General features: G+C 46.3%; 1 protein-coding gene across 4 annotated transcripts in view; it reads left to right on the top strand.

Moving 5' to 3' along the window:
- The window catches only part of PRKACA (protein kinase cAMP-activated catalytic subunit alpha), a 902,215-nt gene that overhangs the window by 759,278 nt on the left and 115,211 nt on the right, over positions 1-27,726 (top strand). For all 4 annotated transcript variants that reach the window (XM_085654293.1, XM_085654294.1, XM_085654292.1 and 1 more), the window contains one exon: positions 22,990-23,085. In XM_085654293.1, coding sequence (XP_085510419.1) covers positions 22,990-23,085 — 96 coding nt within the window. The remainder of the gene's footprint in view (positions 1-22,989; positions 23,086-27,726) is intronic.

Genomic DNA, 27,726 nt, shown 5'->3' with positions numbered 1-27,726 from the left:
ATGTACAAGCTATCTACCTGTCAGACATAAAACCATATCTTGGCTCCCGACAAAACCGAAGGGTTTTTATAAATGTGCTCATTGCAACATGTGTCCCTTGGCCAGTAATGGGATTAAGGAATTTTGCTACAATACTTCGACCAAACATCTGATTAGGGACTTTGTGAACTGTGAGTCCAAGTACTTAGTTTACTGTATCAAATGCCCATGTGGGCTGATTTATATTGGTAGCACCATACGAGCCCTAAAAGAAAGAATACAAGAACACATAAGAGCTATACGCAATAACAACAGCAGCTATCCCATGGCGATCCATTTCAATACAGTCCATCCGAATACTTCCCTCATGAATATTAAATTTCATGGAATTGCCCAAGCATACGATGACCCCAGAGGTGGGGATCGTACCTCCACGCTTAGAAGAATGGAAGCCAAATGGATAGTACGCCTTCGGGCGGTGGAACAGGGGATTAATTATGATAGGGAATTACACGTGTTCCTTGATGATTAATGCTACTGTATGACTACATCTATTAAAAAACAAAATCAAAAGATGTCCTCTGGGAGAAAAAGAAGGGGGAATCCCGTGCTAATTTAGCTGTCATTTAATCATACATTCACTCCTACTCTTCAATCACTCATGTATTTATCGGTATTGGCATACAAATTCCTCACGTCACGAAACAAATTCTTTTCACTTCAATTTATTATAGAAACTTTACACATAGTGTTTTGTCAAACGACAATAGTTAAAAATTCAAAAAGACCTTTGTTACTGCATTTGGTCACAATTAAAACATATAAAAACTGCAAAGTTAAAAAACACACAATATAGAATAATCCTATCTATTACTGTCTACCACGTTACTTCACAGGGAGAAAACCAATAGACAAAAATATCTGTCATTGATTACCACATTCACAACTGACAATTAGACCAACTTGTAAGGTGTTTAAATATACAACATCAAGGTCTACTGTCCATCAATAGATGGAATTTGTGGATTTTCGTTAGAGGGCGTCGACGCGTTTCGAAGGACTGATCAAATTGAGCCTTCTTTTTCAAGACCAGACATTATTTTTCAACTCCCGTATTTGAAAAATCTCTTCCCGTATTTCTATTGTGGAGAACACACCATGTATTTTTGGTAGTTGGCCACTAAAATACTTTGGGAGACGTGAACCCAGGTAGCCGTGATGACTCCTGATTCTTTAATTCCGAATTCCAATTAGTTCTATCCGTGGAATATCCTAGTTTTCCCTTGTTTCCTTGCGTTTAATGAAACTGAGGGGCGGAAGGCCGTTAATTGTTTTCCTCCATGTTTCTTACGGACCTGGGCTGCTTATTCTGATACGTTCCTTATTCTAGACGACACCGTGACGGACGCAGAGAGACGCCGCCGGTTATCGGAGCTACAACTGAAGAAACGGGCCCGAAAAATAATAATACGGGGAATAAGGAACGTATCAGAATAAGCAGCCCAGGTCCGTAAGAAACATGGAGGAAAACAATTAACGGCCTTCCGCCCCTCAGTTTCATTAAACGCAAGGAAACAAGGGAAAACGAGGATATTCCACGGATAGAACTAATTGGAATTCGGAATAAAAGAATCAGGAGTCATCACGGCTACCTGGGTTCACGTCTCCCAAAGTATTTTAGTGGCCAACTACCAAAAATACATGGTGTGTTCTCCACAATAGAAATACGGGAAGAGATTTTTCAAATACGGGAGTTGAAAAATAATGTCTGGTCTTGAAAAAGAAGGCACAATTTGATCAGTCCTTCGAAACGCGTCGACGCCCTCTAACGAAAATCCACAAATTCCATCTATTGATGGACAGTAGACCTTGATGTTGTATATTTAAACACCCTACAAGTTGGTCTAATTGTCAGTTGTGAATGTGGTAATCAATGACAGATATTTTTGTCTATTGGTTTTCTCCCTGTGAAGTAACGTGGTAGACAGTAATAGATAGGATTATTCTATATTGTGTGTTTTTTAACTTTGCAGTTTTTATATGTTTTAATTGTGACCAAATGCAGTAACAAAGGTCTTTTTGAATGTTTAACTATTGTCGTTTGACAAAACACTATGTGTAAAGTTTCTATAATAAATTGAAGTGAAAAGAATTTGTTTCGTGACGTGAGGAATTTGTATGCCAATACAGATAAATACATGAGTGATTGAAGAGTAGGAGTGAATGTATGATTAAATGACAGCTAAATTAGCACGGGATTCCCCCTTCTTTTTCTCCCAGAGGACATCTTTTGATTTTGTTTTGTGATTTAACTCTAGTCCTTTGGGTTACCAAGGGTTCCTCTCTTTTTTTATACATGACTACATCTATTATCTGGTAATGATTACTGTAAAAAGAAAAAGGATGTATTTATGATATGTTAAACATGACATGAGTATTTGTCAAATCTGATTTCCAGCTGCAGATATGTCAATTTATATTTCAAATAATCTTTTTAGAATGTACGTACAGAGATGTACCATCTTTTTTCATTTTTGACTCACTTGATTCAGTGACTTCTTGGGCTAACACCTAATGGATACTTGCACAACAGTCCAAACATACTAATCATTTTTACTCGTGTCTTGGGCTGACATCTCTTTGTGGAGTGCTACTCTTTGGTCTGTGGGGAAGCGTCTACAACAAGGAATATGGACACCTCACTTATTAAGATATTTTAATCAAACATGTCAAAGAACATATTATAGCATGTAACTTTCGGTAACGATTGCTCGTGCTTAACTTAGTGACTATCTAGATGATATAGATCCAGATAGGCTCGTGATAGTTAATGGAACTGACGAATCACTTGTCTTAGGGACCATGGACTCGGGACATCAAAAAACTTTTGCCATCTGGGTACAATTCTGGTGTGCGGTTTTCTGATATATCATACTGGTTCAGGAACCCTTGTTACAGCTCAATTATGGTGGACTCATTTTGTCAGGAATTCTCTAGTCCCCTTGTAATCTGTAGGCGGGACTAGGGCTGAATTAACAAAGCTCCTTCTTTCTTTTTTATGAATGCAACGTTTTAACAACAGTATACATCAATTGTCGGGAACCTGAGATTATTAACCTTTCTTACCCGCGAGAATCAATCAGGTTGGAGTCATATGGCCATTCATAGTATGGCCATTTTGCTATGCATATTTAGATATATTATGCAGAACTTATTCTATATACTAGACCCGTTCATATGCTCGGTTTACCATTTAAGAATGGCGGACATATATCCCTTTGATTCTACTAGTCCGCTTTCACTTTTTAGTCGGGACTACGGTGTAATTAGTCGTGTCCCTCTACCATGTCTATGAATACTGCGTTTAAATAGCGTGCATGTGGATCATGGCCGCTTTTACGAATTGAAGCTGGAACTGCGGTCCTTTTGCATCGAACACAAGTAAGTACTGATAATATAGTTCTCTGGCAAATATTTATTTTGTAATAGTTTCTTTATAGAAACGATAACTTTTAAAAATATTAGTACACAAAAACTTATTGTTCTTTATCCCTACAGGGACCTATCATAGTCTTTGTACTTTTACATCAACACTACCCTTGTGGATAGTAAGTAATTTGCTTGCCATTCTTCACTACTACTATCGCCAAATATTTGTCTAAGCGGGAAGAGTATGATTTTTAAATCTTAAATATTTTTCTTTTTGACATAGGCAGATACTCAGCCCCTGAATATTTGAAAATTAACAGAACATTTACTAGTAAGTCTGTTACGAGGGGAACATACGGGTTAAATATGAACTATTTCGCTGTTGGAACGTTTGTCTCTGATTTTGTCAAAAAATCACCCTAAAATGTAGGGTGAACTTGGCTAAAAAAGAAAAAGAATTTTTGATCAGAAAGGAAGTTAAGATTTGCTTTATGGGATATTTTGCCATAAGGATATGATTAGATACTATGGCTCTGTATAATTCCTCTAGATATCAAGAAAATTGGGGTGCCATCTAAAAATATAATTTTAGGAAACTCTTTACTGGAAATATCGGCCATATTGGGCTATGCTCATGGACTAAGATTTTGAAACCATAATATCGACAGAATAATTTACTTTTTTATCTTTTATAGGTGTTTTTAAGAGGTCCTTTCAATCAGGACACATATCACGCACTTCAATATGAATGAACCAATTCAAGGTTAGAATCGATCCCTCATTATGGGAATAATTGTTAATAATAATCAATAGTGAGTTGACTTAATGAAGATTAACTTCTCACATGCTCAAATTACGTTTCTTTTTCTCTTTATACTCACAGGAGTGATCTATTACTACAGGATCACACTCAGATTATTCGCGCTAATTTTGGCCTACTTTGTGTCTTAATATCAGGTCACACAGATCATAAGGTATTTCTTATTTTGCCTGATTTTCGCTTACTCAAATTTCTTGTAATTGGATTTACATCATCTATATTTCTTGAATTGCTCTTAATTGGATTCTGAGTGGGACAGTTCCTTCTTACTTAAACACTTCCTTTTTCTTGTCATTGGTCTTGGTGTAATGGCACATCTGGGATAGTATATTATCACTTATTGTACATTTCCTTTATTCACACTATTCATTTTCACGCTATGGTGGTACTTTATAGAGTTTTCTAAATATCTCTATTCCTCCTTTTCTTCATTGGTTTGTCTTAATGAACAAACAGATTAACTCACATGATCCATATCTTCTGAGAAAAGAACATCACTGTATTTATTTCTTCTCTTTCTGTAAGGTTACTGATGATATTCTTCTTCAACTGAATAGGTTGTCTTTTCTGATTAAAAAAAAAAAAAGCATACTGAAATGCTAAATGAAACTTTTTGCTTTTTACTCCTTTGTCTTTCCCAAATTCTGTTCACAGCCTTGATAAAGTTACTCATAGTAACGAAACACGTGTCGGCTGTCTTGGGAGAAAAAACAACGTCAATATCGGAATTTCTGCATCTGATTATGATTTTGCCTCAGCAGGAACAGAAAAAATAGATATTGTATATTGGAACCTGAAATGTTTTCTCTGAAATTGGTTCAAAATCATATACCTTGTGTTTTTAAGTATACTACACAAAATTCTCATTGACTATATGGGATTACATTTTGCTAAAAATAATTGTTGTTCGATGTTCTTTTTTCTGATGAATATCTAAAGATACTTTTTGGTCCTATTCTTATGAGATAACAATATCAATCACTGTTATAGTACTCCTAATATCAACTGATAAAGTAAAAGCTGAAATATTTGCTCCACTGTCATTATAACTTTAGTGTGCCGGGGTATACTCACATGTTAACACAGCCCCCCAGATTAGTATAAGAGTGGGAGCTGAGTCCCTAGGACTTGGGATTATCCTGAACTAAAACTAGACACGAAACTCTGGACCTTCGACATTCGACGACAAGAAGACTGAAGAATCTCCCTTGTGGCCAAGGAGTGGCCACCCTGTGCAAACAGGCACCAACAAGCGATCTGCTGTTTGCTTTGCCCAAGTTCTACGAGGAACCGACTGCAGAGCCCGAGCAGCGCCTTGATCTCCAGATTTCTCCGACCCTGATCCACATCCACAGCCGAGCTGAGATCCGTGGAGGCGACGAGAGACGTGGGACCGGCTACCTGGGAAAATTGGCGAGTAGCTTCCAGCGCAGCTTCTGAGGCATCCTCGAAGTTGTGCTCTGGGGATTGAGAAGCCCCAACCCCGAGCACCATCTGCACCGAAGATCAGCCCTCCACACTCCATGAGTTCTGCGTGGGGCCCTTCTGCATTTTCCTTCTCCACGCGTCTGTCCGGTTGCTGGCCCATTGGCTAGTAGCCTCGGTGACGACGAACCCTTAACTTTCCACCGCTGGTTTGGCTCCTCCAGACTGGCCCTTGCTTCCGTGTGAAAGAGAAGCACCTCAGACCTTCCTGGTCTGCACCTGAAGCGAATTTCCATTTCCGCGTGGGTTGCCTTTGCCAAGGCTTGTTGACTCCAATCGGGACTTCGACTGCGCCAACAGCAAGATCCTTCGTGGGACAGCTCGTACCCTGGTTCTGGTCGTCCTCGACGCCTCCTGGTCCACGCAGCTGCAGAGACAAGCTTCAAGACATCACCTGTGTTCTGCACGACATCGCCTGGTTCCTTCCTGGTTCCACACGGTCACTGGCTAGTGACCCAGACTTTGTCCCCTCTGCTCGGTGTCCTTCCTTCAAGATCCATCCTTGGGTCCACCAGACACCTTCCTCCTGGCCGCCTGCCAGGATCTGTTCTTCAGGCATCCGTAGGATCCAGCGACGACACCCGACACATCTTCACACCTATGCACCCGTCTCCTGTGGGTGAGGTAACGCGAGTACTCCGGTGCTCCAGTGGATATTGACTATCCAAGTGTCTTAAGTCTTTAGTTGCTTCCTCCTAGTTACTTCGGAAGTGTCCTTATTCTTCCTATTTCTGACTACTACATTCCCATTGACTTTAATGTAACCTGCGTGGGTGTTTCCACACTGCACACGCCTCCCGTGGGCCTCCCACTTCCTAACTATTGGTAGGGTAGTGTAGCCCCAGCGATTCCCTAGGCCCTAGGCCTACTCCCTGTTCGTGACGTGGTACATATACCACTTTCTTAGTATATGGTTTGCGTGGCCCCTGGGCCTAACTGTATTTTCCTGTGTAACTTAACGTATGCTACTTAAGAAATTGTTTGTACTTAGACCTCTGAACTCATAGAGTGCTGAGAGTATATGTTAGAATAAATACATTCTAATGTTATATATACCTGGTGTGGTGTCCTTTCATTTGGTATTCAAGGGATTGTAATGGTATAACAGCTGGCTTCACATGCCATACAGAGTTTAGCCTAAGACTGTTCTATAAGGTTGACTTTACAACCAATCACCATAAGGGTTGTTTGGACTGATACAGGGTGTACACTAGAACTAGTGACATCATATATCAGGCCAACTTCTCTCACACTGCAGCTGAGCTGTTATGGTGGAGTGTTTCAGACAACCAGTCTCAAGGGAATCAGTTTCAGATACCTGCATCTTACGGTGGGGAGCACATTTGGGGGATCTGGAAGTCAAAGACCTTTGGTCTCTAGAGGAAAGATTGTTGCACATCAATCTTCTGGAATTGCATTCTATACGTTTGGCTCTCAAGGCCTTTCTTCCCTCCCTTCGCGGTCAGTCGATTCAGGTCCTGATTGACAACACTACCGCAATGTGTTACATCAACAAACAGGGAGGAGTGGGGTCTTATCGTCTCTGCAAAGAGGCTCTCTGACTCTGGTCCTGGGCTTAGGACGATCAGAATTGTGATATTGCGAATCAACTGGCCGGAGTGCTGAGTGTGCGTGCGGACAGTCTGTCGGCAGTACTCGGCCGATCATGAGTGGCAACTCAATCCAGAGGTGGTCCATCACATTTTCAGGATGTGGGGGTTTCCTCGATTGGACCTGTTTTCCACTCACGAGAACGCTCACTGCCCGTCGTTTTGCAGTCTCCAGTATCCGATGCAGGGACGGTTGGGGGAAGCGTTTCAGTTAGATTGGGGCTCACTGCTTCTGTAAGCCTTTACACTCATACCTTGGATTCTGAGGAAGATTTAGCAAGACCTGGCCCAAGTCATATTGATAGTTCCGGATTGGCCAAGAATGGTGTGGTTCACAGACCTCATGTGCCTCTCATCGCACCCTCACTTCAGTCTCCCTCTAAGGGCAGACCTCTCACAGTCGCCGGGGCAGGTTCTAGACCCCCACCTCCAGAGCCTGCACCTTCATGCCTGGAGATTGTATGGGGCAACCTGAGCCCTTTCTCTCTCCTGCCAGATGTGGTGGATGTTATTTTATCGGCCAGAAGACACTAGCTATTCTGGTAGGTGGTTTAAGTTTTTTAAGTGGTGTTGAGAGAGATCAATTGATCCTTTACAAGCCCATTTGTCTGATATTCTGAGTTTCTTTCTTTCATTGGCTCAACAGGGTTGTGCAGTAGCTACTGTTAAAGGCTGCTTGTCTGCCTTGTCGGCTTTTCTCTGTTAACCCGACCAACCCTCTTTATTTATATCTCACATAGTTATTAGATTCATTAAGTGTCTCACCAATAGGTTTCCTCCCACTGCCTTTATCATGCCTCAGTGGGATTTGAATTTGGTTCTCACTTTCTTGATGGGGTCTCTCTTTGAACCATTGCATAGTTGTCCCTTGAGGTTCTTAGCGTTTAAGACAAGATTTCTGATTGCAATCACTTCCGGTAGGAGGGTGAGTGAGCTGCAGGCTCTTAGCTCCAAGCCTCCATTCACCTTATTTCATGCTGATAAGATGGTTCTTAGGACCAGAGCTGCTTTCCTGTCTAAGGTTGTCACTCCCTTCCATCTAGGGCAATCTATCACTTTACCCACTTTCTATCCTTCCCCTCAGCCTTCTAAGGAGGAGAAGAGACTTCACCGCCTGGACCCTAAGAGGGCGATCAGGTTCTACCTGGCAAGACGAAGGACTTCAGGTTGGAAGACCAACCTTTTATTGGTTATGTGGGCAAGATGAAGGGCAAGGCTGTCCACAAAAGTACGCTGTCCAGGTGGATCATCCTCTGTATCAAGATCTGCTACGTCTTGGCCAAGAAGGAGCCTCCTGAAGGTATTCAACCTCATTCCACCAGAGCTAAATCTTCCTCTTCGGCTTTAGCTAGAGTTGTCCCTGTTGTAGACATCTGCAAGGCAGCAACTTGGACCTCCCTCCACACTTTTGTGAAGCACTGTTGCTTAGACTCGTAAGTGAGGAGGGACAGCCATTTTGCATGTTCTGTGCTGCAGGAGTTTTGTTATAGGTAGGCAGGCACCCTCCCCCAGGAGTGGGACTGCTTGGGGATTCATTTCAAAAGGTGAGTAGTCCACAGTCAGATGTATCCATGAGAAGAACAAGTTACTTACCTTCAGTATGCTTTTTCTTGTGGATACAGTATCTGCCTGTGAATTCCTCACTGACACACCTACCTCCTCTTTGCCTGCCTGCTTACCGAAAAATGATTACCATGTAATTTATTTATTTTATTATTGGGATTATTGGAATAATGTGATACTTGTCACTAGGAAATGTCTATATTTTAGAATTTCCAATTTTAATTGGTTTTGTATACTGTGTATACTTGTGGAAATGTTGTTGGTTCACTCGCCTCGAAGGCACGGAAAAAATGGGTTGAACTGATGTCAGCACGCCAACGAAGTCTTCTTATGGCTGAGATAACCACGCGGAGTCGCGCTTAGAGCAGTTCCATCGTGACGTCCTTGTCGACGTGGGAGAGCTATGGAGAAAGTTTCAGTGGAATCCTGCTCATGGGGTAATGCCAGAAAAAGCGTTACCAAAGGTAAGTAACTTGTTCTTCGGGTGCCTTGCAGCTTCATGAAGGGCACATGCAAATTCTTAAAGCCCACTACAAGAGCATGTCACCCAGCCAAATAGAAAAGATTTGTCTGCAACTAGTCCAGTCTTAATAAGCAGCCCTTGCAGACCTTTATGCAAAACGACATCTGCTGCTTGTTCAAACTATAAAAGACAAACTTTGTGTACTCTTCATTACGGGTACATTTAACCGCTGTGCCGCCTTACTTCCAAAATGAAGAACACTTCAGTATTAAATGTACCGGTTGTTAGAGCCCTTATTGAAGGCAGTAAGAGTTATCCTTCCGAAAATGCTACCAGTCTGTTCATGGGACCTCAGCACTGTTCTGACCCCGCTCAAGGTGCTGCCATTTGTGTCTCTACCCTCTTGCCCACTGCTATTCCTTTTGTCTACGGTGGCTTTGCTGGTTGCTATCAGTTGCTTCCGTAGAATTACTGAACTGCAAACCCTAACAGTGGAGGAGTGATTTATTCAAGTGCTCAAAAATAGGATTGGATGTAGTTCGTCAAACATGACTATGATTCGTACTGCTAGACAGCTAGTTAACAAAGCATGTTCAAGGGGAGATGTATCATCTGAAGCTCAAGAGCCTGCAACTGACATGACGCTTAGAATTTGATTGTAGACATCTTAATTTAGAAAAAAAAAATATTTATAATGGATTCCAGAACGCCATATGCACAAAAAGTGTTACTTTGAAATAAGGACACGCTATTTTAAATGGTGGTGGAGTAACGTAAAATAATGAATGCAATTTATCATGAGTTTAGTAGATTGCAAGCTAAGCAGTACATCTCTAAAGGTACAGCTATTGGCAAATGTTGCGGGCTAAAAGATATATCTGAAAGAAACACGTTAGTTAGATTCCTCACCCTAGAATATCCCCAGGCGTCAGGCTGGATCCGGAAAGATTTTTGTAGCAATACCCCTTGCGCGTCGCTAGGCGTCGTCTGCGGCTCCGTGTCAGTCGTTTGCGTCGTGCGCCGGAATGACGTCGTCGGAGTACTTAGACGCCGCCCTCGCGCGCTGACGTCAGGTCTTCTTTTTTCCTCGCCAGACAGCGCCGATCCGGGAAGAGCTTACCCCTTAGTCACTTTTTGACTAAACTTTTTTGACTCTTTTTGGTCTTCTGTCGACTCGACTCTGGTGCTGGTAGGATGCCTGGGTTTAAAGCCTGTGACTCCTGTTATCGACTGATATCGGTGACGGACCACCATCGCCGGTGCCTTTACTGCCTGGGGGTTGACCACGACACGGAGTCGTGCCTCGATTGTCAGGCCTTGACCTCGAAAGCTAGGCGGGAGCGGTGCCGTAAGCTTCTCGAGCTTTGGCACTCGGCTCCGCGGCGTTCACGGTTCCGGTTCAGGAGGAGGTCCAAGGACCGGTCGCGGAGCCGCAGCCACCATCATCGCTCGTCGGGCTCGAAGTCTTTGGGTAAGTCGAAGTGATCAAAGAAGTCCAAGAGGCGACACCGCTCTTCAGACTCCCCTCGCCGGTCGCGCGACTCGGCCGAGGGTCAGGGTGGTCCCACCTCCGCGGCTCCGTAGGAGCCGCGTCCGTCTCCATACCCGCCGGTCCCTGGGACTGACGCGACTCCGGCGGAGGTCAGTGCTTTCCTCTCGGCCATGAGGGGCCTGGCTTCGACACCTGCCAGCGCGCCTTTGGGCCCCGCGGGCTCGACTGGGTGACCTCGCGTGCCGACGGCACCATCGACGACTTCGGTCCCGACGCCGCAGGTCCCCGAGGGATCCAGGCCTGGATCTCTGCCGGCGCCGGTCGACCTCACGACGTCTCCTCCGCCGGCGCCGTCCCCGGATGACGCCGTTCCCCGGTTTAGACCCGGTCCGACGCCGGCGCGGCGCCGCTCGACGCCGCACCCGATGTCGATGGATGTGCCTTTCATCTACCGCCCGGCTCCGATCATTCCTCCTGCTTATCAGAAATTGGATGACGGGGGCGACTGGAAGGGGTCTGAGGACCCTCTGGCCAGACAGGCTCAACTTTCACAGGACTGGGCAGACGAACTGGGGGATTCCAGTGGTCTGGACACCTGGTTTCATCTCTCCTCCGACTGTGGCCTCGGAGGAAGGTGCAGCTTTCTCAGTGGTGCTGCGCAAGGTGGCCGAAGCCCTGGGGCTCGAGTTGCCAGCTGTGGCCGTGAGGACTAACATCCTCACAGAGGTGCTTCAACCGTCAGCAAGCTCCACAGAGCCTCTGCTGCAGTTCAATGAGGCCCTCATAGATGTTCTGCAGGGCACTTGGTCCAAGCCCTCCACAGTTCCTCCTGTGGATCGGAACGTGGCCCGGCGCCACCGCCCTGCTCCGGGCGACCCCAGTTTCCTGTCCCAACACCCCACCCCCGAGAGTCTGGTTATCCAGGCCTCAACTTCCCAATCCTCCTTCCCGTCCGCTCCTCCGGATCGGAAATCCAAGAGGTTGGAACAGTTCGGAAGGAAGCTGTTCTCTTCCCTCAGTTTGTGCCCGCGGTCTTTGAACACCGCTTGCCTCTTGGACCGTTTTTCCTGCTCTCTGTGGGAGGCGGTAGAGGACGTGCTGCCCCTGTGCCCGGAGGAGGCCCGGACACAACTCGCCCAGGCGCTTGCTGACGGGCGAGATGCGGCACGACATGCCATACGGTGTGGACTTGACACCACGAACTCGCTGGGTAGGGCGATTTCCACCACGGTGGCGCTCCGGCGCCACGCCTGGCTGCGGTCCACGTCTTTCTCGGGGGATGTCCAGAGTACCCTCATGGATATGCCCTTTGATGGCACTTGCCTTTTTGGTGAGAAGGCGGATAGTGCGCTGGCTCGTTTCAAGGACTCCCGGGCTACGGCCAAGTCCTTGAGCCTCTCGGCTCCGCGGGCGCAAACTTCCGCCTTTCGTCCCTTTCGTGGCCAAGGAAGGGGCACCTCATCACGTCATCCTAGCCACCGACCGCAGACCCAACCTGCACGCGGACGTGGATTCCGTTGAGGCTGTACTGGAAGACAACGTGCTGGCAGTCCACATCCACCCCGGCAGCATCCGCCTCAAAGCCCTCCTAGTCCGAGCTTTCAGGCCCATTCCACGCCAGTGGGCGGCAGAGTTTGCCATCACCTGCTCCACTGGCGATCCATCACATGGGACCGGTGGGTGCTGCAAATCGTCTGAAGGGGCTACTCCTTCCCCCTTCGAGACGACCCCTCCAGCCATGCCACCGCAGTGCCACCGTATGTCGGGGGATCACTTGAATCTTCTGCGGGAGGAAGTTACGGCCCTCTTGGCCAAAGAGGCCGTCGAGCGCGTTCCTGGCCCAGAAGTAGGTCGTGGTTGCTATTCCCACTACTTTCTGGTTCCCAAGAAGGGCAAAAGGGGCCTACGCCCTATCTTGGACCTCAGGAGCGTCATCGCCTTCCTCCGGAAGGAATGGTTCAAGATGCTAACTTTAGCTCAGGTTCTGGCTGCCCTCGACCCTGGAGACTGGATGGTAGCGTTGGACTTGCAGGACGCCTATTTTCACATCCCCGTCCTTCTGGCCCACCGGCGTTACCTGCGGTTCACGGTGGGTCAGGAGCACTTTCAGTTCACCGTGCTCCCCTTCGGCCTCACCAGTGCCCCTCGGGTGTTCACGAAAGTGATGGCGTTGGTCGCAGCTCATCTGCGCAGATCGGGGGTTCCAGTCTTCCCCTATCTCGACGACTGGCTGTTGAAGGCGGGCTCGCCCCAGGCAGTCGTCTCCCACCTCCAGACTACAGCCGACCTCCTGCATTTGCTGGGGTTCTCCATCAATGTGCCGAAGTCACACCTGAGACCCTCCCAGAAGCTCCTCTTCATCGGAGCGGTTCTAGATTCGGCGCAGTTCCGGGCCTATCCTCTGGAACAGCGGGTCCGGGATATTCAGGCTCCGATTCCCATCTTTCGGCCTCTATCCTGGGTTTTGGTCAGGTTGGTGCTGCGGCTTCTGGGGTTGATGGCCTCCTGCATCCTGTTGGTGCATTACGCCAGGTGGCGAATGCGGGCTCTGCAGTGGGACCTGAAGTTTCAGTGGGCCCAGCATCGCGGCATCCTGTCCGACCATGTCTTGATCTCAGAGGGCACTGCGAAACAGTTGCAGTGGTGGCTCACGCACCGCGATTGGGTCAGGGGCAGATGCTTCTCCCTACCCCAACCGGAGCACGTAGTAGTGACGGATGCGTCCCTCCTGGGATGGGGGGGCCATATGGGAGAGGCGGAGATCAGCGGCCTCTGGTCTCCAGCGGAGTCTCAACTCCATATCAACTTGTTGGAGCTGAGAGCGATCCGGCTTGCACTGAAAGTCTTCCTTCCCTCTGTCCGGGGAAGTGTCGTGCAGGTGTTCACAGACAACACCACCGCCATGTGGTATTGCAACAAACAAGGCGGGGTGGGGTCGTGGACCCATTGCGCCTCTGGACATGGCTGGAACACCAGGGCATCATCCTGGTGGTTCAACATCTGGCGGGCTCTCTGAACGCCAGAGCAGACGAACTCAGCCGCCGGTTCATGATGGATCACGAATGGCGTCTGAACTCGGACGTGGCGCAAGGTCTCTTTCTGCATTGGGGAGAGCCTTGGTTAGATCTATTCGCCACCGAAAAGAACGCGCAATGTCAGCAGTTAAGCGCATTGGAATTTCCAAGGCGGCACTCGCTCGGCGACGCTTTTCGTCGCGAGTGGAGTTGCGGTCTGTTGTACGCCTTTCCGCCTATACCACTTCTGCCCAGAGTGCTGAAGAAGATCAGGCACAACCAGGCCCAAGTCAACTTAGTGGCTCCAGATTGGGCACGAAGGTACTGGTAACCCGAGCTACTCAGTATGTCAATCGATCCTCCGGTACGACTGCCTCTTCAGGAGGACCTTCTGTCGCAGCAGCAGGGGACGGTCCTCCACCCGAACCTGTCCAGTCTCCACCTCCATGTGTGGAGATTGAGCGGCGACAGTTGATGCCCTTTGACTTGCCTCCTGAAGTCTGCGATGTGATTCTGGCAGCCAGGCGTCCCTCCACAAAATCGGTATAAGCCTGCAGGTGGAACAAATTTGTGGCATGGTGCACAGCAAAGGCTGTGGATCCCCTTTCCGCCCCTCTCTCTGAGGTTCTCCTTTTTCTTTTTTCTTTGGCCCAGTAGGGCTCTGCTCTGGGCACCTTGAAATGTTATCTTTCTGCAATCTCTGCTTTCTTACGGCTTCCTGATCAGCCTTCTCTTTTCAAGTCCCCTGTTGTTTCGCGTTTTCTTAAAGGCATTACTCACATGTTCCCTCCCGTCCCCTTCGTAATGCCTCAGTGGGATTTGAATCTTGTCTTGAGCTTTCTGATGTGCCCTCCCTTTGAGCCTGTTCACAATTGTCCCCTTTGTCTTCTGACTCTTAAGACTGCTTTCCTGGTAGCTATCACCTCGGCTAGACGGGTGAGTGAGCTCCAGGCTCTGTCATCTAAGCCTCCTTTTCTTTCTGTTCATCCGGACAAGGTTGTCCTCCGGACTCGTTCTTCTTTTCTTCCAAAAGTGGTGACCCCCTTTCACATCGGGCAATCTGTCACATTGCCCACCTTCTTTCCGCCTCCACATCCTTCGAAAGAGGAAGAGAGGCTCCACCGTCTGGACCCCAAACGTGCGCTGTCCTTTTATTTGGACCGCACCCGACAGTTCCGGGTGGACGACCAACTTTTTGTTGGATACGTAGGTGCTAAGAAGGGGAGGGCTATACACAAGCGGACCATCTCACGGTGGGTCATATTGTGTATAAAGGTTTGTTATTCTTTGGCGAAAAAGGACCCTCCTGTTGGGCTGAGAGCCCATTCCACCCGGGCCACAGCGGTGACTACTGCCCTGGGACGGGGAGTCCCCTTGCAGGACATTTGTCAGGCGGCGACGTGGGCCTCACTGCACACGTTCGCCAAGCACTATTGCCTGGGCAGCCAAGTCCGGAGAGATGGCTTCTTTGGCCGTTCTGTTCTCCAGGACTTTCTGGTGTGATCTTGGTTCGCAGACCCACCACCGGGGTTGGTATTACTGGGGTATCTATTCAAAGGTGTTTCTTTCAGATGAACAAGTTACTTACCTTCGGTAACGATGTATCTGTAAGAAACATTAGTTAGTTAGATTCCTCACCGACCCACCCATCCTCCCCGTTCTGCGAACTGACATCTAGGGTTAAGGTTATCCTTTTCAGGCCCCTAGACTTTTTTGGCACCAGTGTCGGTCTCTTGCATGGCTCTGCGTTCCTGGCGCGGAAAGCTATGTACAAGAACTGACGTCAGCGCGCGAGGGCGGCGTCTAAGTACTCCGACGTCATTCCGGCACACGATGCCAACCACGCACACGGAGCCGCAGACGACGCCTAGCGACGCGCAAGGGGTATTGCTACAAAAATCTTTCCGGATCCAGCCTGACGCCTGGGGATATTCTAAGGTGAGGAATCTAACTAACTAATGTTTCTTACAGATACATCGTTACTAAAGGTAAGTAACTTGTTCATTAAAGGCATACGAGCTGCAGATCACACACTATGCATAGGTCGCCATCTGGTGGTGGGCCCAGATGATTACACTGTGTTGTCCTGGAAGAAGTCTTTGTAGTCACGAGATAGGTGACTCCTCCTATGGACCATAGTGCGCATGGGCACCAACTCCCATCTTCAGATTGTTTTTTTCCGCCATCGGGCTCGGATGTGTTAGTCGTGCTCCCGGTCGAGTTTGTTACCGATCGACCTTTCGACGCGCAATCCTTAACCCTATCGTCGGTATTGTTTTTCAATCGTGATCCCTCTTCGACGCGCATCGTTTAAAACCTACATTTCGATTCCGGTTGTCCACGCGGGCCATCGGGCCCACCTGCGCCATCAGGCCCTTGGCCGATGGAAAGGACACCTTTCAAGAAGTGCCCTCAGTGTGGACACAAATTCCCCCACACTGATCTGCACCAAGTCTGCAACCTCTGTTTGTTGCCACAACACGAAAGTCGACACTGCCAGGCCTGCATCTCCTTCAAGTCGAAGAAAACCATCAGAGATCGACAGGCTCGAAGGGCCATGGCTCAAGCTTCAGCACCTCCAGTCAACAACATCGTCCCAGAGACTCCAGATCAACAGGAGTCACAAGACACCGAGGGGCAGCTGGTCATCGACTCTCAAGCTGAAGACCCCGATTCCGAAGATGATCTGCAGGCCGATGACGAAGCAGACGATGACGACAGTAGTCCGGCAGGTCAACGGGTCGTAAGTACAGACTTCGACCCTACTGACCTCTCTCACCCTTCCATGTCGGACAAGGCTATGGTAACACCTTCCCCCTCTGGCCTAGGTGGACGCCATTCTCACACTTCTGTCGCCCCGCCTTCTGGCCCTGCAAAGAAGACAAAACTGAAGCATTCAGTTGACTCGAGATAGTCAACCTTCCCACCACTCCGACCACGTTCCGGTCCCGAAACAACTCCCACCGAAGAAGGTATCGGAACCTAACCACCCGAAACTGAAAAAATCATCAGAACCCTAGCCCCTACCGAAAAAACACTCTGAACCGAAGCAGCCGGAACCGAGAAGGATTTCAGACCCGAAGCAACCGGAACCAAGGAAACCTCCTGATCCGAATCAACCGGGGCCTAAAAAACATCCGGAACCTATACAACCGGTACCGAAGAAATATTCTGAACCTAAACCTTCCGAACCGAAAAAAGATTCCGGTCCCCAACCAAAGAAAAGTTCAGAGCAAAAGGAGCTAAAAACACCTCCAAAAGCTACACCAGGCAAACGCTCGGACCTGAAAAAGTCAGTTCCCAAAAAGGATACTGCTGGTGAAGAACATGCCAGACACATTGCAAAAGACTCTTCTACAAAACCCCATAACAGGTCAAAAAATACTGCAGCCTAAGAGGAGGAAACTGGCCCCTCCAGCTCCAGTTCCTCAGAAGAAAAAACTTCTCCCATAAAGGACATCTCACCACCTCCATTCGTGCCCGACCCTGATATTTCTCCTATAAATTCCCCATTATCCCAAAACACTCCACCTTTAGATGACGCTTTTGGGGACGGAGATAATTAACTATTCGAAGACCCCAGGGACCCTAGTTCACCATCTCATGACCCCTGGGAAGACTATGAAGCACCAGGTGCACCTGATATGCCTCAGGAGGACGTTTATCCCTCTAGACCATCCCCTCCAGATGACACCATAGGATTTTCACAGCTATTCCAGAGGGCTGCTCGGTTTCATGGGTTAGATATGCACACTGACCCTGTAGATGATGACTTCCTTATGGACACAATCAAATCTTCGCAAAGGTCCACAATAACACTACCTATGCTCAAGGGGGTCATCAAACATGCCCCAGAGGTCTTTAAAGACCCTGTAAGAGCCAGAGTTATCAATCCTAGGATTGAAAATAAATATAAGCCTGCCCCTTCTGACCCAGCTTATATTAAAGGCCAGCTCCCTCTAGACTCATTAGTTGTTTCTAACGCTTGAAAGAGATCCAATTCACAAACCTCAGGGGATGCCAGACCCCCTGATAAAGTGTCTAAATTATTGGATGCCTCAGGTAAGCGGATGGTATCCCAAGCGGCTAATGTTTGGAGGATTGCCAATACACAGACATTACTGTCAAGGTATGATGTGGCTCATTATGATGAGCTGGATACCCTATTAGAACATCTCCCTGATAAGTATAAAACCAGGGCTAATGACCTAATTCAAGAAGGTAAAATTATCATGAACACCTCCATTCGCTGTGCTCTAGATGTTGCAGACACAGCCTCTAGGGCAATAAATACTAGTCTGCTCTTACGTAGACATGCATGGCTGCGTATCTCCGTATTTAAACCAGGGGTGCAAAACACAATTTTAAATCAGCCTTCCGATCAACAGCATTTGTTTGGCCCCAGTGTCGATACATCTTTAGAAAAGATGAAGAAAGACACTGATACCGCCAAGTCAATGGGGGCCTTGCATACCCAAACTGCGAGAGGGTCTTTTCGTCGCTCCTCTTACAGAGGCGCGGCCAAGAATTTCCACACTGACAACGCCTCCTCTTCTTTCAAAACTCACACCCAGTCCTCACCCAGCAGAGGATATTACAGAGGAGGCTATCGAGGCAATGATACTAAAGGTAGAGGTAGAGGCACCAACACTCGTGCAGCCTCCACTTCCAAACAGTGACTTTCCTCCCCCCCCCCCCCCCCCCCAGGCCATTCCAGTCCAGTCGGGGGGAGATTATCACAGTTCCTACCTGTCTGGAACTCCATCACAACAGACAGGTGGGTAAAACAAATAATTCATTCAGGTTATTGTTTGGAGCTCACTTCAACTCCTCCACACATACCACCCAGACAGCGTCCCATATCACAAGAACATCTCACACTACCAAAACAAGAGGTAGATGCTCTCCTACAAAAGCATGCAGTAGAACCAGTTCCACTGCATCGCGAAAATACAGGGGTTTACTCACTCTATTTCCTCATACCAAAGAAGGACGGTTCTCTCAGGCCCATACTAGACCTCAGACCACTAAACCTTTACATTCACTCCACCATTTCCATATGGTCGCTCTGCAACAAGTCCTTCCTTTGTTAACACAAGGAGATTTCCATACCACTTTAGATCTCAAGGACGCCTTCTTCCACATTCCCATTCACCAAGCTCACAGGAAGTATCTTTGGTTCGTGGTGGACGGTCAGCATTACCAGTTCAAAGTCCTCCCATTCGGAGTCACCACAGCCCCCCGAGTTGTTACAAAATGCCTCGCAGTAGTAGCGGCGCACTTAAGGAGGCAGAACATTCACGTTTTCCCCTATCTGGACGACTGGCTAATAAAAGCCAAGTCATACCACCAGTGCATACAGCACACTTACCAAACTATTCAGCTCTTACACAAACTCTGGTTTACCATAAACATGTTAAAGTCACATCTCCAGCCATCCCGTTGTCAACAGTATCTAGGTGCCACAATAGACACCTCCAAAGCACTTGCAACCCCCAACCCAATCAGGATAAACAGCATGCCAGCTCTTATACAAAGATTCCAACCACAACACTCATTGCCAGCTCGAGTGTTCATGCAACTCATAGGAATGATGGCCTCTTGAGTTTTCGTAGTACCACATGCAAGACTTCAGATGCGCCCCTTACAGGAATTCTTAGCACGCCGATGGAACCAGGCCCAGGGTCAGCTAACAGATCTGGTGGTGGTGGACGGTCGGACACATCACTCTCTGCAGTGGTGGAACACCAAAAACCTTTCCAAAGGTCGACCGTTCCTGAACCCGCTTCCACAAGTAGTGCTAACCACAGACGCATCGCTCACCGGCTGGGGAGCCCATTTAACAGACCATACAGTACAAGGCAAATGAACACCTCAACAAAAGTTACTCCACATCAACCATCTGGAGTTACTAGCCATATTCCTAGCCCTAAAATCCTTCCAAACTCATCTCTCAGGCAAGACTGTCTTAGTCCGGATGGACAACATGACAGCCATGTACTATCTACAAAAACAGGGGGGGACGCACTCCTTACAGCTCTCACAGCTAGCGTAAAGCATATGGAGATGGGCCATTCCTCGAAATATTTTTCTCCTAGCAGAACATCTACCAGAAGTTCACAATCAAGTTGCGGATCTGTTAAGTCGTCAGAGACAACAACTCCACGAGTGGGAACTGCATCCACAAGTTCTTCAGCCTTTCTTTCAAAGGTGAGGACATCCAGACATAGACCTGTTCTCCACACACCTGAACTTAAAATGCCCAAGCTTTGCTGCCAGGTACCCACACCCATTGTCCAAAGACAATGCGATATGGATGAATTGATCAGGCATCTTTGCATACGCTTTTCCGCCTCTCCCACTCACTCCATTAGTGGTACGCAAGATGCAACAGCACTCGCTGACGCTCATCTTAATCGCACCAACTTGGGCAAGACAGCCGTGGTACACCACACTACTACAACTATCAGTGGTACCACATCAAAAACTACGCCTCTCTCCACACCTCTTAACACAGAACCATGGAGAGATCATGCATCCGCACCCCATGCAGCTGATCTTAGCCATTTGGCTCCTGAGGTCCTAGAATTTAAATTCTAAACCTCCCACCTGACTGTATGGACGTCATCAAACAAGCTAGACGTCCCACTACTTAGAGCCTGCTATGCAGCCAAATGGAAAAGATTTGTTTTCTACTGCAATAATAACAATATCGATCCACTAGATGTTTCCATCCAGCATAAAATATGCTATTTACTACATCTTCACAGATGTCATTTAGCATATACATCCATCAGGTTACATCTAGCTGCTATAGCAGCGTACCTTCAAAACAGACAACATCTGTCGCTTTTCAGAGTTCCAGCCATCAAAGCCTTCATGGAAGGCCTCAAAAGAATAATTCCTCCCATGGTACCACCCTCACCAGTGTGGAATTTAAACATTGTTCTCACTACACTTATGGGTCCTCCGTTCGATCACCTACACAAATGTGAGCTACAATTTCTTACATGGAAAGTCGCTTTTCTAGTGGCTATCACTTCACTCAGGAGAGTAAGTGAGCTCCAGGCACTAACAATTGAAGAACCATTCTTACAAATACATCAAAATAGAGTGGTTCTAAGCACTAATCCAAAATTTCTACCAAAGGTCATTTCACCTTTCCACCTCAATCAATCTGTTGAGTTGCCAGTATTCTTCTCACAACCTACAACAGTGGCTGAAAGAGCTCTTCATATGCTAGACCTTAGGAAGAGCTCTTCTTTACTATATTGATATGACAAAGTCCTTCCGTAAAACAAAACAACTTTTCGTGTCTTTCTCTCCACCACACAAAGGCAATCCCATTTCAAAAACGGGTATTGCAAGGTGGATTGTAAAATGCATACAGATTTGCTACCACAAAGCAAAACGTACTTTATCCATTCCCGCTAGGGCTCATTCCACCCGTAAAATAGGGGCATCCATGGCATTTTTAGGAAACATTCCACTAGATGATATTTGCAAAGCAGCTACATGATCTACACCGCACACATTCACAAAACATTATTGTGTAGATGTGCAGGCAAAACAACACGCTATTGTGGGCCAGGCTGTACTCAAAACACTATTTCAAACAAGTGCAGCAGATACTCGTGGTCGCCGCTAAGGGAAAGAACTGCTATGCAATGTATGCATAGTGTGTGATCTGCAGCTCCTATACCTCGAACAGAATATGCTGTTACCAGTATGCATCTGTTCTTGGCATGTAGAGCTGCAGAGTCACACACGCCCACCCACCTCCCCGGCTACCTTTATCTGTTCCAGTATTATCTTACTTAGATACACCATACATGGACATCTTTTCTGTTCACACACAACTCCATCATTTCCCTTCATGGCGAAAAACAATCTGAAGATGGATTCGATGCCCATGCGCACTATGGTCCATAGGAGGAGTCACCTATCTTGTGACTACAAAGACTTCTTCCAGGACAATAACAAAGTGTAATCATCCGAGCCCACCACCAGATGGCGACCTATGCATAGTGTGTGACTCTGCAGCTCTACATGCCAAGAACAGATGCATACTGGTAAGTAGCATATTCCTTATCCAAGTTCAGTGATTAAAAGCTTTACATAGGGCACAAATAAGCTGTGTGCTCCAAATACAAATCCATCTCCTAATACAGCTTCTAAGTGGAATCTAATTTTAGTGTGGGCAGGTCTTACTGAAACTGCATTTTGAGCCAAGGCATTGCTTGACATTACGGCACCTTTCTTTAAAAGAAAAAAAAGTCTTAACAGTCACAGCATCATTTTGGGTACAGACTATCACGCTAAAAGAACAATTAATTATTGTAAAAATTAGGAGCAAACACTAATTTTGTCTTAAGTTATTTGCGGTTTTCCTGCAAACCAATTAATTCACATCCCTTAATTTTTCTAAAATCTGAGTAATTTGTTTCTTAAAGTGCTATTCACATTCCTGATGAAATGAGAGCAGTTGTGCACCAAAGGAAAACAAAAAGGTTATGTAGCATATGTAACAGAAGTTCGATGATCACCGGTTACTAAAACTGCAGTACCAAGATGGATTGTATGAACTGTCCATCCCGGTTATTCATTAGTTAATAAACCTGTTTAGTTAAAGCTTATGGCACATCCAGCAAGGAAAAAGAGCAGTTCTTGCTTTCGTGAAGTAGAGTTAGCGCAAAACAAAATATTTTTTTTAAATGGGGAAAATAAGCTTAAGATGATATTTGATTAGTGTAGCATTGTGGGTTTAAAGTCAACCTCAGAGTGAATCCTATTGACTGCACCTAAGGCCAGTCAGTACCCAAAGATAGAACTTTGATATTTTAAAAATAATTCAACACCTACCCATTATATGGCGGCAATATACAGCATGTGAATCGAGAGGCGCTTCACTCTGGAAAGCTAATGTTGCAGGTAAGTAGTTTATTTCGATGCATCCCATTGTGAACCGAGCACATAGACTATCCTTGATGAAGTGAACAAGAGATTAAGTAACACAGTTGTATCCTTTGTTTAGAAGCACCTCTGAGGAATGTTGTCTTAGTGTTCCAGTTAGGTTTCATTCTCCTACTCCACCAGTAGATTACAGCCACATTTTCTTTTCTATGTGTTTTCAGGTGACAGATTTTGGTTTTGCCAAACGAGTGAAGGGTAGGACTTGGACGTTGTGCGGGACCCCAGAGTACTTAGCACCAGAAATAATCCTGAGCAAGGTGAGTTCTATAATTTCTCATCCACTATGTTACGGTCTGGGTTGACAGCGCAACTGTCGCTAGACAATTGTGTGAGCATCACTAGAGAGGGGCTTTGGCGCCACCCTCATGTTGGGAGCCTGGACTACCGAAACACACACAGAAGGAGCTCTAGAGGGAAGATTCCATGGAGCCACTATCCCTTGTGCCATTCGCAACTTTCCCGGCTCACGTTGACCATACCAACATCGAACACTGGTACCGTTGGAACCTATTAGCTCGCAAAAGCGACAGTGGTGTCAGTCTCTTTGTCAAAGGGGACCTCATTACACAATGTAGAAGTACTGACAAATATTAAATACATGCTGCTGTCAGCACCCTAGATTTCAAGGCACTTGACATTTAACTATTTGACACTACATCATTTGAAAGGGCACCTTATGCATACCTACATCACGCAATTCAGTGTAAATCAGGTTGATGTCTCAATGTTCCATGTTGTATCACGGTCCTTGAGTGTCAGTTCAAAAAATCCTGTTGCCAGCACTGCGACGGTCAAACTCTCCACTACCAGCAGCATCTCTACCGACACCAGCACATGCAGTGTTAATTATCCCTTCAGAGGATTCTCTGTAGAATCCTCTCCATCTACCAGTCCTGCCATCAAGACAAAGATTAATTACATTTTCTCAGTCGGCGCACCCAATAGTATTCTGATATGTCTGCTGTTTACCACAGTAAGCGTACATTTCATACACATTCACCTGAGACTGTCAGTGCAGCTGAATTTAGTTGCAGGTCCAGTGCAACCTCCACTTGCGCCTTCTCTTTTACATACCTCTAACAGACACTTCTAAAGTGGTTACGTAGCCATACTTCTCCAGCCAAGAGAGGGAGGAATAGATATCCATTGATCTTCTCCAAAAAGGGATTTTGATGGAACAGAGACAGATTCCACATTCACCTCTTCTACTTTAACACCACACTCCTTCCATAATCTCTCATGTCAATGACCTTGTGGCCTTTAATGATGTTTTTTCGAGAGGTATGTACAAGCGCCATTATATTGTTCCTGTTTTTTCTCTTACCAATGATGTCTGGTAACAAAAATTGGCCCAATAGAATATTCTCACTCCTGCAACATCCAGTATTGCAGCCCACAGAATAATAAATTATAGACCTTCAGATCAGGATCCAGCTTTCTTTGCCTGGCTCGCAACTAAGGTTCTTTGATAGTATGTTAGCAGTGAAGCAACATGTCTCGTCTTTGAAGACCTCTGTGCCAACAAACAGGGAAAGCAAGAGGTTAGATCTACTTGGCAGAAAAAATGCAACACATCTGTGACTATTCTAAAGGCACCTGGAGCCTCTGCTTTCCAGGGCAGTTATGACTGTTCTTTGTTAGCAAACATGCAGCACTTATCAGAGGATCTGCCAAAAATAGGAGGCAATATTTTGCTGAAGAGTTTTTTAAAGGTGTCTAATCGGATGACCAGGGCATCTACAGACTCGGCTAGCTTGGCAATAATTGAGTTTGGCCATGTAATCGCATTAAGATACTCCTGGCTGCGCCTAAATGTTGAGGACTGACGTTCAATTGAAAATAATGAATTTTAATTTCTCTCCGATATGAGTATTTTTGGTCCGCATGCTATAAACAAAATGTAGCAGATGAAGAGTGAGGCTGTGAGGTAGTTGATCTAGACTCTAGAGGAAATAATATTAATCACTTACTTATGTAGCACACTGCCATATGTCTGGTCTCCAAATACTGATGATAGGTGTTGTAACTCTGCGGTACCCTTTCTATTGGCCAGCTGTGATCTTCAGTTTCCACACTGATCTCTACAATGGACGCACCAGTCTATTGTGCTATGTTAGCAGCTTATAGAGGATCGAGTGAACATCTTTAAATCCAGAAATAAACACAGGTACAAGAGATGCTAGTAGAGGCAGAAAGTTCAAGCCTCATAGTGGTCCAATTTCTGAGCAGTGACAACATTGGCTACGACACCAGCAGCATACTCTGTACCAAATACGGTCATCAAGAGGTTGAGGCTTTCAACAACAGTCCAACTCATCTTGGAGGTCTCATTCTAGCTCAAAATAGTACTCCTCCACTTCCAACATACACCACATGGCAGGGTAAGCTGGAAGCATTATCATCTTCTAAGCAAATGGCATAGCATAACCAATGACAACTCCTCGTCTTGTGAGAACACCCCTGCGGTCCATTCTACTGAAAGCTGGACCTAGATTTTGAATCAACCAACTGCACTAGACAGGCAATAGTACCTGCTCATTCTTCTCGAAGTAGAAAAATAATTTACTACAGGAGCTTCCTGGTATGCAGTAAGGGTACATAGAGGCAGTTGAGGTCAATCCTGGATCTCCAGTTTATCAACTGGGTCAACAGAGCCATTCTGAATGCTGGCTCTCCACCAGATATGCCTCCCCACCCAACTCAAATGGCAAGATTACATGTATATGGTGGATCACCACAATTCATACATCCACATTCCAGTTGCAAAAAACACAGAAAGTTTCTGAGGCTAGTACTGGGGAGTCACTTTAGTCAAGTGTGTTTCAAAACTGGCTCAAATAGATAGGAGCGACAGTGGACACAAACCGAGAATAGTGTTCCCTATGATGGACAGTGTTGTGCAAAAACTTTATTCAACCCTAGAAATGTTGATACCTAAAGCTCACAAGAATATCGTCTTACAAGGCTTGATGGCTTCATGTATTTATGTTGTCCTCCATGCCATGCTCAATATGAGGCCCCTGCAACAGCGGCCTAGAGGTTCATTGGTAAAACGTCCAATAATACAAAATCCAGTTTGTCGCGCAGCACTCTCCTTCATAGGGGTGCAATTGGAGCAAGTTGAAAATAGCTCTCTTGGGTGAGCTCCATTAATAGTCATAAGCATTTGAATAGGCTCTCTGTCTGTTCTTGGATACCATCAATTCTGGTAAAGGTGTGATGCTCAATGGCTAAGTTGATCCTCATTGCACCCGAACCGCCCAGACTGCATTGTTGTCCAGTTCTTCTCCAGAAGTGTTCAATTCCAATGCAGGATTATGGAACTTGAAATTGTAGCTACTCCATTCATACAATACCAGCCATTGCAATTTGTAGAATTAAGAGAAGCCAATGTCAACTTGTTCCTTCAGATGGAAAAGGTTTTGGTTCGGATACCAACAAGAAGGTGTAAATTCTATCAGCCGTCAAGAAGAAGCAATAAATCTGCACCTGACCAAGTTAAACGTTATGCAAGGTATACCAGACTACTATAACTTCCACAGAATTGGTGTTTTTCAAAGGTCTTTTTTTAACATGCCAGCTGTTGAATATTTCTGGAGGGTTTAAAAAAAACAAAAAACTTTTCCCTTCTATTTGAAGCAATTAACCCCTGGGAAACTAAATCAGGTCTAGTCTTAATTGATTTCTCTGCCATTTGAGCCATTATTTAAAGCTTCATTGCAGCATTTATCAAGGAGACAGGTCTTCCTAGGTTTATTTTTTATTTATAAAGTTTTATATAGCGCAAAACATGACCTGAGCGGTTATCAGAGCGCTTTACAGGTGATACGAAGTCAATGACATGTAAGAGAAAAAAAATGGAAAACGATGGGTACAATAAGGAGGTACAAACTGAAAAACAGCAAATTGTGGAACGTAACCTCCAAGTGGCAAGCCCAAAAAATAAAAAATACCTGAATTAAACAAGGCAAATAATAAACATATGGGAGGAACAAGAGTCCAGGGTAACGCTCCTTTCTGATGGATACATCTGCCAGTGGATTCCTCACCTTGTGAATATCCCCTGCGCCAGCATTCCACGGACTTTTTTCCCCAGCTCTCCACGCCGACGTGGTCGTCATAATACCTCGGCTCCGCTCGCGACTCCGTATGACGTCACCGGAGCCATAAGAGAGCCACGTCAGCGTGATGACGTCAGTTTCCTTTTTTCTGCGCCGTCGACGCGTAACGGTTTTCCAGCACTCTCCTGTTACTTTGTAGTCTCCCTGTGAGTTACTGTTTCTGGATTTACCATGTCTTCGACGAGGAAGTCAGGATTCAAGCCGTGTAGGGAATGTGGGGCTTCACATGTCCGTCACTGACCCCCACGAAGATTGCTTATGGTCCCTTTTATCGGACCATGATGTGGACGACTGTTACTGCTGTAGAAAAATGAATCCCAAGGCCTTGAAAGAGAGGGAAGCGAAGCTTTTCATGGGCATGGCGAAAAAGGAGAGCAGAGGTATGAAGAAGGAGAAGTCGAAGCCGGAGTCGTCGACTACGCACTCTTCGAAGTCGAGAAGGCACAAAAAGAAGAGGAAGCATAACTCTCGGCGCTGATCGTCGAAGAGTAAGGCTTCGAGGTCGCCGTCGCCTCAACGTTGAAGTAAGGAATTCATTTCTTCTTTGCCTTCCCCTTCTCCTCGTATTTCACCAGAGAAGTCACCTTCGCCCAAGTTGACTCCGGCACAGTCTCTGGTGCTGGTGGATTCTCCAGTTTCCAACGCCGAGCCGGAGCAGGTGGTAGATCTTTTGCCAGTGCCAGAAGGTGAACCTGTGGCTCCAGTTGAGGATACTTCGGCTCTGGCTCCAGCTACTCCTCGGCCGGATTCAGGTTCTAACCCATACCTGAAATTTCC

This window comes from Triturus cristatus, chromosome 4_1 (assembly GCF_964204655.1).
Source record: "Triturus cristatus chromosome 4_1, aTriCri1.1, whole genome shotgun sequence".
Classification (NCBI taxonomy): domain Eukaryota; kingdom Metazoa; phylum Chordata; class Amphibia; order Caudata; family Salamandridae; genus Triturus; species Triturus cristatus.
This window is presented reverse-complemented; position numbering and strand designations above follow the sequence as displayed.